The sequence below is a fragment of the Balaenoptera physalus genome (assembly GCF_965194825.1).
Source record: "Balaenoptera physalus genome assembly, chromosome: 2".
Lineage (NCBI taxonomy): Eukaryota > Metazoa > Chordata > Mammalia > Artiodactyla > Balaenopteridae > Balaenoptera > Balaenoptera physalus.
Genome location: NC_138883.1, coordinates 71,585,752 through 71,598,732, shown reverse-complemented (window position 1 = coordinate 71,598,732; position 12,981 = coordinate 71,585,752). Strand labels below are relative to the sequence as shown.

The following is a 12,981-nucleotide window of genomic DNA, read 5'->3' as shown; positions in this document are numbered from 1 at the left end:
CCTTGTTTGTTTGAATTTTGAACTCATTAGTTTACTTATCCGAAATACAGATGTTTCGCACACACACATACCCCCCACACACACACCCCTAAGTAAACTAGAAATGTAATACAAAATTAAAGATGAATTGCCTTCTACATTCATTGTATTGATATCACTCCACTATAGTAAACTAGAAATATAATGAAAAACTGAAGATTGCCTTCTATATCCATCACATTCACAAATGAAGCCTCAGATTGGTCATTCATTCAATCACACATTCATTCACTTATATTTCAAATGCCACAGATGTTTAAAGCACTGGGCTATATGCTGAACATACACCAGGCATGAAGGATGACGTAAATTCCTTCATATCAATGAAGCTTAATTCTACTATTCAACTGTAGTAAGACTATGACAAATTTTTTTGTTTTAACTTAAATCCGTGAAGGAAAAATATCTTCAAAATCACGTTAAGTGACTTTTATAATTATGTTAGAAAGTAGCCCTTAAGCCTATAATGCAATGCAAAGAGCATCAGAATTCTAATTAACCGAGAAGTGGACCAATTTGATGAAATGGATAGACAAAAAAGAGAAAATAATTATGTTTTTAAATTAATAATTATGTTTTTAAATTAGTAATTATTATATATCTTCATTTGTACTTAGATTGCCTTACAATTACGCTCATGCTTATTTGTTAATCATAATACTCTGTTCTTTTAAAACCAACTGTTATGAATACCTACCCAAATATGCAATACTTAAGGAAATTTTACAAGTCATAAAAATATGGAAAATACATATATCCCCAAAAACAGAATTTGACTTAGAATGTCTATATAATTTTTTTTAGCAATGTCAATACTCTGTTTAACCAAAAATGAAGAAATTAAAAAGTTGAGCTAAGGAACAAAGGAAGGAAGAAAAAAAGAAGAAACTTTGAAAGACGTTTGAAAGAAACAAAAAAAATAACTTTGCAAATGAAGTAACAAAGCTGTAAAAATCAAATAACCCTGAATACTGCCATTTTCAAACAGTACAATTATGAAAATACAGAAATGACCAGGTTATATTCCGGGCAATATAATCTACCATATCTTTGTTTTTTAACATGTGGTACTGATAAAGAGTACCTGTCTTTGGCCTTTCAGTGTAGCAAATCAACAACAAAAATTATTGTAAAATAACTACTGTGCTTTCAACTTAGTTTAAAAAAGCGGGGGCAGGGGGAGGAGTATTTATTTTAAAACTAGGAGAGAGAAGAAGTGAAGACTTATTTTCTCAGAGAGGCATATTCAAAAAGAAGAGGAAAAAAAAAAGAGTAAAGCAAAACAAAAAAGAGAATGAAGTATCTACTATAATTGTACCACAAATTCAGAAAACGTATTTAAAAGTTGCAGGACAATTATTTGCCTATATCACTCTTGGTATCTTGGTTTTCTCAACTATTAAATGAAGATTCTGGAAGAGATCGCACCTAAGCGCCATTTCTTTCATCTAGTTCCACAATTCCATTATTTTTCCAATCCCTTTAAATGAAAAAAAAAAAAAAAGCCTCTTCGATATTCCTAAGTGTCCTCAGTAAGTCACTGACATATATCAGAGATGCAATATAAAAAATATTTTTAAACAAAACTTAAGGACACAATAACAATCAAAGCACAACATTTTAGGGTGAAGTAAAACATACCCATATTACTTTACAAAGAAAAGATGCTTCGTAATAATTCTAAGTCATAATGACCATAGGACACCTGGACTCATAGGAAGCAGCTGATAAATACTTATATTGACAAGAGAAAAACTTCCAGACAGATTTCAGAGTGAAGACTGAAACTAGATTTTTTTTTTTTAAAAGTACTTTTCTGACTTAAAAAAATTAGTCTTAGAAAATTAAAAACACAGGAGTTATACAAAGAATAATTAAAACTATGTATGTGAATGAAAGGTCTCCAAGTAGAAGCTCAACTGCTTCCAACAATAATTCCTTCAAAAACAAGTATTTCAAGAATGAATATAACCAAAATTGAAAAGCTGCAGTTATTCAAAAATATTTAGTAACATAAAACAAAAACACATACTGAATTCTCTACTATTGTGTTAATAAAATGCACTACCCCTTTCCTTCTTTTCTGTCCTTCCCTCTATCTAGTAAATCTTAAAATAAAGTCACCGCCCAATCTAAGTACTAGAGCAGCAAATTATTAACAATTTAAATGAAGACAACTTTCTTCAAGATAAGAATGATTTCTAAAAATTCAATCAAACTGAGAGTAGTATTTATTATATCTATCCTAGCGGAAATGCAGGATTTGAACTCTTATTTAATTAATAAGTTCATTGTGTGAAAATTTATCCTACAATCAAATTATGGGGCCTTCAACGTGTAACTGTTCTCAAAAATCTTTCAAAGAGAAAGAAAAGTTATTCTTCAAAGCTTCAAAAAGTATGCCAAGTTTCTCAAGGAAAGTAAGAAACACTACAGTCTAAAACTTAAAAATTACTGAGTTCAGAATAAAATTCATTGGATATGACAAATATACTGAACATCAGTAAGACATAAAACAGGTCTTAAAATAAGAAAAATATTAATTTTAAATATCAGTTATTAAATGAGTATAAAAATGGTAAAAAATGTTTTATTTTCCACACCAAATAATCTTACCTGAATCATTTTGCTGTTAAAAAACTCAAGATACTGATTTCATTTTTCATCTGGTCCTGTCAACGATGCTATGACAGGCCCTGCAGGAAGCAGCAAAAGATCAATGATGGAGTGCAGATATTATGTGTTTTCATGATCAAGTTTGTCATGGAAAAGGATATCCATATAGTGGTTTGAAACTTAGCAAATGTTGAAAATATCTCAAAAAGTTTGTCAGTTACATAGTAATCTTTATTTTCTATTTTCTAGTCTTAAAATGTTTATTCTTATTCAATATCTTATCAAAACTTCTTAGATGTGAAATTTTAAAGAATATTTTTACATTGATGAGAATTAATAAGAAAACAACATTCCACAATGTCAAAAATGAAAAATCTTGATTGAAAAATGAAATATGTTTAAAAGTGGAGGAATGATTCTCTCCACTTCTAGAGATGATTATTTTAATCTTATTTTCCACAATTACTATAATTACCAATAAATTACCTATTATTCATAATCTAATTAAGATAAAATTTAGAAGCTTTTTCTTACAAACAGCAACTTCAGAATCAAATAGTTATTGGCCACTCTGGTAAAAATTCCTTCAATAAAAGTATATAGATTCCAAAAAATCTGCAAACTCTAAAACTTAATTACTCTTGGGTAATTGACAAGTTATAGTCAATGGATACCAAAAAAATTCAAGTTAGTAAGACTAATAAAAAAAGTCATAATAATAAAACTGCTTCACAAAGACTCTAAATGATATTTTAAAATTCTGAATTATTTTAAAATAGTATAGCACTTTGCCAGATTTAATTTAAAGACATTTTTTCCTTTCAAAGGCCAATTGATCAACAGGACTGTGATGAGACATCTACATTAATTGGGAATACTATTAGAACATACAAGAAACTTCTATATGTGTCATGGAAGCATACTGTCAGTATTTCAAATAGATCAAGAAATTTAAAACAAAAGAAATGAATGACTGACTTTTTTAGAGTTTTTATTTAATCAAATTTTAATATACTTATAATAAATTGTGTAAAGAACCACTTCAACAGCACTCCTATACTAAGCTGAAGCATCCTAAAAACATTTTTAACATACTATGCCTGTCTTGTTTATTGGAACACGTCAAAACACTCAGCAAAGTTTGCCTGTCAAAGTCCCTAACATGCTAAAAAGATACAACTTAATTTTACATAGGTTCTTTCTCTTATAAAAATAAATAAATGTTAATCTAAGATAATAAAAAAAAGAACTACAATGTACTTCCACTTATTTCCGCTCACTCATGATCTGAAAATATACTTGTGGAATAGCGAACTTTAAATACTTCCTACTTGAGGTTATTTTCTCTTTATTTCTATACCTAAAGCCCCTATCTCCTTTTCATGTAGATTCTATCAGATTCATGGAAATCATTTTAGTTTCAAATATTTCCATATAAAAAATGGAAAATGTGATGCCATATCCTTAAAGAACAGGATGAAGAAAACAGAAATTTTACCAACCCAAGCATCAGGAAGTACTGAAAAGCACTGCTTCATTTCTTGCATGTTACATTTTATACCGTGACACTTCAGTCTCTAAGGGTCAGGTTAATTAAGCTCCATAGCAGCTGCAGTGCAATGTGAGACACATACTGCTACGGCTCCCACCAGTCCAGTCCAATTACCTGTAGTATTCCAGCACTGGACAAGTGACAACCAACCTCTTCTCTCTAGTCACTTGCTTCCACTGGTCTACCGATAAATGTTAGAACAAACTAACCTCTTTTTGGAAAAGACTGCAAAGCTGAATGCACCTGCTGCAGGCTGCAATGATGAGTCCCAGAGAGATGTTTGTCAGTCAGATCTCTGCAGATGTTGTTTAACTTTATGCTAGAGCTTCATCCAAAGATGGAAATGAGATGGCAATCAAGTACAAATCTCCCACCCTCATCCCCCCAGTTTTATTCGGAAAGCTGCACTTGCTCATAAAAGTTATCCTTTAAAACAGCTCCACTGAACTGGAAACAACTGAGACTAAACTCTAAGTAAAAAAAAAAAAAAAAAAAAATTATTAGGTGCTGAATTTTAGTTAACAAGTGGCATAACTGTGTTCAGCAAATGTTATTTGTAATATTTAAAAGCAAAAATTAATTTTCTTAAGCCAGAGCAAAACAAAACAGAAGAACCAAACTATAAAAAGACATGTTTCTAACTGGTGGTTTCTTGCTCGGTTTTTAGTGATACCACATACTCCTTAGAGTTCCCAAGACACAGATCGTTTTTCCTCTTTGTGTATTATACGAAACACCTTCAATACATAAATACTGAACTATTTCACCAACTGTGCTCACTATTTTTAAACTATTCCTGAAATCCTTTGGGGGTGATATTTGCAAGACAATGTTGTTAGACGTACTATATTACCTTACAATGTCACAAATTTTAAATGAGCTATTTTTCCAAAATCTAGAAGGCTTCAAAGAGCAAATTTCAAAGTGACATTGTGCTATATAATTCATGAAAACACTGACACTGTAAAGCCATAACTTACTAAATCGATAATAGAAGATATAACATCCGGATGAAATTTAAAAAAGAATCAAATAAAATGAAGAGCTAAGATTTTTAATGCTAATTCAATCTTTCTAAAAAATTTCATACCACAAAACATTTGCTTTCATGGGTTAAGTATAAAAATTATAACTTTCGGAAAGTACAATATAGATTGTGCTATGCCAGTAACATTCCTTCATGTGTTGAGATTTCCTATTGCTTAAAATGAGAAATAAAGTATTAAAAATGCAGCAAATTTTCAGACAGATATTAATGTATAAGTGAAAGCTTATGGCTCCTCCCACAACTGAGGATAGAGACAGACAAAACATAAAATAACCCACAACCACAGGCAGCATGACAAACATAAATATTACAACTTTAAAGAAAAACACATTATGTGTCAGCAACTCTTTGACAATTCTAAAACCAAAGGTATAGCACAGTGTAATGACAGCTACCCTATTAAATTCAACAATATTGGAAATTATACTTTATTTTCTACCTGTTACAATTATATTTACCTGCTAATTTTGCCTTAAAATATATGCCAGTAAATTTCTAAGATGCAAAGCATCTTAGATCAAAGAAAAGAGTATAGACTGCAACTTTCAGAAGCTATAAAAGTATTTACATTGTACTACCAATACAATAATACTCTTCCTTCAACAATGTAAACAAAAGTGATCTATTTCAAACTTCATAAACTCCTCTTATTTCCAAAAGAATTATCATTCTTATACAATCCCAACCCTAATGGTTAAATTGGCCACTGAATTTTCCCCATGTCAAAATTAAGGCAGTGTGGGGTATTTCCTTCACTAAAAGAAAATTTCACTTACATTCTGCTTTTTCATGATTTTTAAAGATTTTACATATAAATAGTTTGTGATTTTTTTAAAAAGCATCACCCAAGTTGGACAGTGATAAATTAAGATACAATAAATCTAGGAATAATGAGTTCAAATTTTAATTTAAGGACCAAAAAAGGAAATAATTTCTTTTAAATGTGATGCAGTTTTATAGCCACAAGTATGAAAACAGTTTAAAACACACACAAATATATGCTAAGATTATAGAGAATTTCTGTTTGATATAATGAATATCTCCAGTGTCATATAATGGAATAAAATAGGTACACTATGAAGTGTTCTAAAATCTAAGGCATACATGAAAATATTTATTTTATATATCCTTTACTATTCCCAATGAATAATGTATTCAATAAATTTTCCCAATTATCTACCTGAACCACTCATTAAATGATTTTAACAGATAAAATCAATCTATCAACAAAACCAAACATCTTCAGATGCCAAATAAAGGAATAAAAGAATACTATCCTATTGCCATCCTGAAAATGCATACAGTAATGTATTTCCCAAAATGAGAAAGCTGTTTTTTAATTAAAAGGCATTAACTTTGGGTAACCTAATTATAAAAAGGATATATAAATAAATCAAATTAGGTGGCTTTAATCAAGTAAGAATAAAAGATATATTCATAAACCACAGGTAATAAGTTAGTATTTTGTAAGATTTAGATTTTTAGTAATAGATAAATGAATTACACAGCACAGCAAAAAAATGAATCTACTTATCGATCTTTTTCTTCCGATTACAGTAATTGATAAATGTACTTTACACTCCTCATCATACAATTTCCCCAAATTATTTTATTTTATATGACATGCTAAAATACACAATGTAATATACAGTTCTATAAATTCTAAATTCATACCAATTAATGTGCAAAAAATGTTTTCTTCATCTCAACCATAAATATTAAAAATTACTCAGAGAAGCAAGGTTGCTTAAGAGATTACTTAAGCCATGTCTGTACTCTGTAATATATACCCTGAAGAAAGTTTTTCTCAAATACACCAGTATTTTAAGTGAACCTCCTGAACACAATTGCATTGTTTTAAAACTTAGGTATTTGAGAAAATCCATTAAGTTATACAACTGAAGTGCACTTATCCCCAAATATTCTGTCTTACAAATAAGAAACAGAAAAATGCTTCATGAAATAAACATCGGGCATATTCATTGTAAAGGAGTATGAGTCATAAGTACATATATGAAACACACAAAAAAGGGCTTTAATTACTGCATAATCCTACAAGAAAGTCCTTATAACTAGGCAGTATAAATCACAGCTTTATAATTTAGTTCATTTGAGATGACCAAGGTAAGTATCCCTTAAATATATCTGAGTAAGAGAAGTTGAAAGTAGCTCAGAGGCTGCTATGTTTAAGAATACCAGGACCTCAGATAATTCCACAGGCTTATGGTCAAGTATGAACCGAAAGACTATTAAAGTCTGTCAGAAGACGAGAGATGTATCTGTCTGAACAGGTAATAACCTAGTTAAAATCGTGTTTACATACAAAGTGTTCAGAATTATTAAAGCTTCTTATAAATTACAGGGCTTTATTTTATCCTTACAATTGATTCCATAGTTTGTGACTGGTTTCCACCTGTTACAGGCAGAGTATAAGCCTTCTTTTATCCAGACATTTCAACTCACATTTGATCAGGTTACGTCACTACACACACAAAATTTTATTCAACGCATTCCAGTTTTCCATTTTTTCCAACGGATATTCTTGCTCTATATGAATAACATGCCTCAGAACTATAAATAAAATAAGCAATTTCAATGTAATAAGAAAAAAATACACAACTGTGGACTAAAAACAAAAGATCTAATTCTAGTTGCACCCTTTCCAACCCACTGAAAATACACTATATTCAAATGAAAAGGCATTTAATTTACTATTTGGAATATCCTTGATAAACACCAATTTTCTGTAACATCCCTGCACATCTGATACCCTCATGTATAATGCAAAAAAAGCTATTTCATTTTCATCTATTGACAGTGAATTTAATTTACCATTGCAGCTCTTTTCCTAGAACTATAACATTATTAATTCTGCAATCAAGCTCTTTTGAATGCTTTTATTTGCACTAAGGATTTTCACAATTCCACATTGATTTTTTTCATCATAACATACCTTTTAAATATAAGAATGTGAATATATCAGCAAACTTTCTTAATGCATAAGGAAAGTTTCAGACACAAGGAAAGCCATCTACAAAACTACACTCACAGAAAACAAACTTTCGTAGGACATCATATCTAACAGATTACACCTTAGTTTAATAAATGTAATGTTTACCAAACATACTACATTTAATTTACATAACTAAATGATAGTTCCAACCATTCTAAAACCTTCTTATGCAGTACAGTGGTCCACTTTCTACCACCAAGCGATTGGCTATGAAAAAGAAATCCTCCAAATGTTTTGCTTACATTCATACCAGATGTCTTTGCTGTACTAAAGAACTCTTACTGAATTAGATCACTGAAAGCAAATCAGCTTTTCTTTCCTACCAAGAAAAAAAAATAAGCAGTGTCGGTCCCCTCAGCACTGAATAAATATTTTTTATGGCCATAAATATGAAATAACCAAAAAAAAAAATGGCAGAAGCTACATGTAGGTAAAAGCAAATCAATTAATGTTTTATCTAGCAGATACACTATTCAATTATGGAGATTTTCCAATGAAACTTAAAATCCATATATTAAGTAGCAGAATGATTTTAAAAAGATAAAGATAAATGCGCAGAACTATAAACAGTTTAAATTTTAAAAACACACTGAAAAGTACAAAAAAAATAAATTATACCACCTAGGAAACTTGCCATATTCCACTGGGGTACAGTACCTATAGTACCACACAAACTGTTAACATATTTTGATCAAATACAGCTCTTGATACAGCTCTTAAGTAACACAAATTTTGAAGCGTTATTTTACTTCTTACATAATAATATATTTCCTTGTCACAATTATATTAAAAACACAATATTTTAAAAATCTGAAGAGGCAGCACTTGTCCTCTTCACTCCAGGGCCAACAAACAAAGCAATGAAGCAGAAAGAGGTACATAATGGATTTAGAAAGTAAATGGTCCATTCTTTAAGAAGCCTGTCTACCCCCTCTTCTGAATTCACTCTAGACTAATTGTCATTACAATTATGTCTGAAAACTTCAGAAGAACCCTATTTCCTGATGCCAGCTGTCTAGGTTTCTATCTTTAAATTTTAGAGTTTTTTTCCCTAATTAGAAAGAAGTGTTTAGAAATACCCAGAAGATTCATCTCAAAACTGGGTCTACATCATAGACAGAATATCAATTATAGAAACAAAACATAACCAAGAGTGAAAATACTCTTAAAATTTTTCCACAAATACTCTAATACATCAAATAAATAAATAATCTACACTATTAAGAATTCTTTCAATACAGCACACAACACAGGTAGATCTTTTATTTCCTTGGGGATTTATCAAACAATCTCTTCACCATTGCACCTACCTGGGTAAAAATCTTTGGACTTAGACAGCTTGATGGTGGCTCCAGTTTCTTTTTGCAACTGAACAATTGTCTGTCCTCCCTTCCCAATTATAGATCCAGCAGCATAACTAGGTATGAGAACCTTTAGAAAATACTGGCCGTCTTCTGAAAAATGCAAGGAAATATACTTCGTTAACACAATAATTTTAAACTTTGTATCCTCCCTCCACCCTCAAGAGAGAAAAAGAGCGATTAAAACATTGGGCATATAGCTGCAGGAAATATGGGGTTAAATTTTTTTTTTTTAAAGAACGAAAATAAGCCAATTACACTGAAAAATAAATATGTACGAAATGTTTCCCATTCTGGAGAATTTATACTTTCAAACTTGGAATTAAAATCTAAACATGTTCTATTATTTTGCAGCACTGTAGAAACTGATGACTAAATTCCAGTTGTTATTCCAAACATGGAAGTCTTCCAATTCTATCTGTAGTTACTATGGTAAAACAAAATGAACTGACCCTTTAACAAAACTTCAGAGATTTATACCATGACAAACCTTAACTTAACATATTGCAAAATAAATAAATAAAAGGACAGTAAATAGTGATGAGCTATATTTGTTTAACATGAGCAAACACATAAGGACTACAATTAGCCATTGCCTATATCCTACCTAAAGTATTCAAAACAACCATTCTCCTACCAAATAATCCACCCAAACTGTAGGGTGTATTCCAAGCCTTCAATAACTGCCAGGAAATAACTCAAAGTGATGTGGACTGGCAAATCTAACTAATCCTGGAGTATTTCTTTAGCACTCCTTAGTCTACTATGATCTCGTTTAAGCTCATTAATTAAAGGACCTTAAGAAGAATTCTGCCAATACTAAAAAGCTTAGGAGTCATTTACATCAAATACACTTAAAAGTGACCAGATAATGCTCCTTCTCCAAAAGAATCACAATTATTAAAACGAAGGGGGTAGATGAACCAAGAAAGATTGAAATGTCTTAGAAAATAAAGCCAACTCCATAAACTTTAATTTCCGTCAAACTGATCATGTCTTAAATAGGAAACACCCCGGTAAATCCAGCTTCCTTATGTGAATGAACGTTCCAAATTTTTCGGGTGTGCCATTCGCAAGACCCCCATCCGTCTCTAATGTACGTGCTGTAGATAAATTCACCTCTGCCTCGATGCATTGGGTGCATTGTTAAGATGACTCCAGTGCAAATGAAGAAGCGATACCGGTCCCGTTAAAACTCATCTTCCCAGGAAGCGCAGGATGTTAACTAACAAGTCAGAGTACCAGACACCCCCACCCTCGTATGCACACCCCTGAAGACAAATCAGTGAAATATTTGCACCGACAATGTAAGTGCCGTAAGAGTATGCACTCTTCCAGATTTTGCATACTACTTGTGGCCCAAACCAAGGGGATGAAGAGAGCAAAACTCTCCGGTGCCCCAATCATTTGCTCTCCGCTACCCAAGTGCCATTTATTTATTTATTTAATCAGACTGTTAAATGCAGCGCGCATCTTCGGGCGGCCATCACCTCACTCGGGGTCATCCTCCTCCTCCTTAACGGACCCCCTTGCCCAGGTCTAGGATATTTAAATGGTCAGCCTTTCGACCGATTAAATGGAAAGATAGGTCTATTCCGAAAAACCGGTCGCCATTTTGATGAATGATAAACATAGAAATGGAAATGTGTCGGGGCCGGCGAGATGCGGGGCAGGTGCAGGGGAGGGGGCGCGAGGCAGGGCGCGGGAGCCGCCGGGTTCGGGCTGGAGGTGTCCGGGCCGCGGGAGGGAGGGAGGGAGGGCGGCGGGAGGGAGGGAGGCAGGGGCGGGCGGCGGGGGATGGGGCCAGCGGGGAGGTGGAAGCGATACCCACCGCCCGTATTGGTCCTCTTGGTGCTGCCGGCTTCAGGGGGGGCTTCCAGCGGCCTTTTCCGCGAGTCCGGCGGGTCCAGGTCTATGGGAACCCCAGTGTGGGTCCCGTTCTGCTGGATGGGAGCTGCCGCCATCATGTTTGCAGTTCCTGCCGCTTCTACGGGGAGAAGGTTCTCCCTTTTGTTTTGGCTTTTTCTTTTCTTTTTTTTTCTTTTTTTTTTTTTTTTTTTTTTGCTTTTGGGGTTTCTTAAGGTTGTTTTGTTTTTGTTTTTTTTAATCGGATCAATAGAAATCTCTTTAGGAAAAAAAAGCAATGTTGCTGGTTTGTTCTCACTGGGGAGGGGGCAGGGCTGAGGAGCAGCTGCAGTGCAGTGTCAGAAAGGAGACAGGGGAATGGAGGGGGTGTGAGAGACGGAGGGTGAAAGAAGGAGAAGAAAGGAGAGAGGGGGAGAGAGTGGAGAAGGGAGAGGGGCGAGTGAATGAGCGGGAGGAGGGGAGCGGGGAGGACGGGCAGAGGGAGTGGGAGAGCGCGAGGGCTGGCGGGGCGCAGGGAGAAGCCGAGGAGGAGGGGAGAGTGAGGGAAAGAGTGAATGAGCAGGAGGAGGGGAAAGAGGTGGACGCGGAGAGAAGAGTGAGCGGCGGAGGAGGGCAGGAGCCGGGAAGGAGCGCGGCGGTCCCCGCGCCGCGCTAGCGCTGCGCTCGCTCCCGCTGCTGGTGCTGCCGCCGCCGCCGGAGCGGTTCTGCCGTTGCCTGGGCTGCTCGGCGCTGCTGCTGCTGCTGCTGCCGCCCGGTCTCGCTCATTATTTCTCCCGCTTGTTGGGGGGGGGGGGGGGGCAGTCGGGGAGGGAGGGGGATGGCTGCGAGGGGAGGGTAGTGAGGGGTTGAGTTCGCAGACTCCCACACACTTCGAGCTCGGGTCCCTGCCTCTCAGCAGCGCCGCCGCCGCCGCCTCCCGACGCCGAAGTCTCAGCCTGCGGGGGCGGGGGCGGGGGGGGCCAGTGCGGGGGGGCGAGAGTGTGCGTGTCTGCGCGGGAGTGAGCGCGCGCGGGCCGAGAGCGTGCGCGGGGGCGCGCGCCGGCGGCGGGGGCGGAGACGGGGGCCGGGGCGCTCCTGTGGGAAGGGAGGGGGTGAAAGGTCGCGGGTCCCCGGCAACACGGCTCAGGCAAACGTAAGCGGCTAGTCGCAGAAACCGAGGGGTCCAAGAAACCCGCTAGGCTGGAAGGCGGGAAGTAGATATTACTGACAGCCGTGCCAGCCAATAATATGGAAACGTGAGAAAGGCTCTTTAGGCCCCTTCCCAATCGGGAAACTTGGGTATGAGAGGGAGTGAAGGGGCGGGGTGGGATGTCGCTCCAGCCGGGACTGGAGCGGCGACAATTTTGGCTAGTCTGAGAAGGGCATTCGAGTGACCGTTGACAAAAGGTGGGACAGCGTCAAGGCTGAGGAAAAAACCTTAACTGTGTGCTTCCAGGACTTCTAGCTGGGTACATCAGTTTTTATTTTTAAGAGTTAGGTAAAAGAC

The 12,981-nt window shown here is 35.7% G+C and overlaps 1 protein-coding gene across 3 annotated transcripts in view; it reads right to left on the bottom strand.

Annotated features, from left to right (window-relative positions):
• NOVA1 (NOVA alternative splicing regulator 1) overlaps positions 1–12,405 on the bottom strand; it is a 141,218-nt gene extending 128,813 nt beyond the window's left edge. The window contains exons 1-2 of one of the 3 annotated variants that reach the window (XM_082449919.1): positions 11,461–12,405; positions 9,579–9,722 (exon numbers count right to left, since the gene is read on the bottom strand). In XM_082449919.1, the coding sequence (XP_082306045.1) occupies positions 9,579–9,722; positions 11,461–11,596 (280 nt within the window). In that variant the 5' untranslated portion in view covers positions 11,597–12,405. The remainder of the gene's footprint in view (positions 1–9,578; positions 9,723–11,460) is intronic. The other 2 variants (XM_082449918.1, XM_082449923.1) reach the window with 2 other exon arrangements.
• Positions 12,406–12,981: the final 576 nt, after the last annotated feature.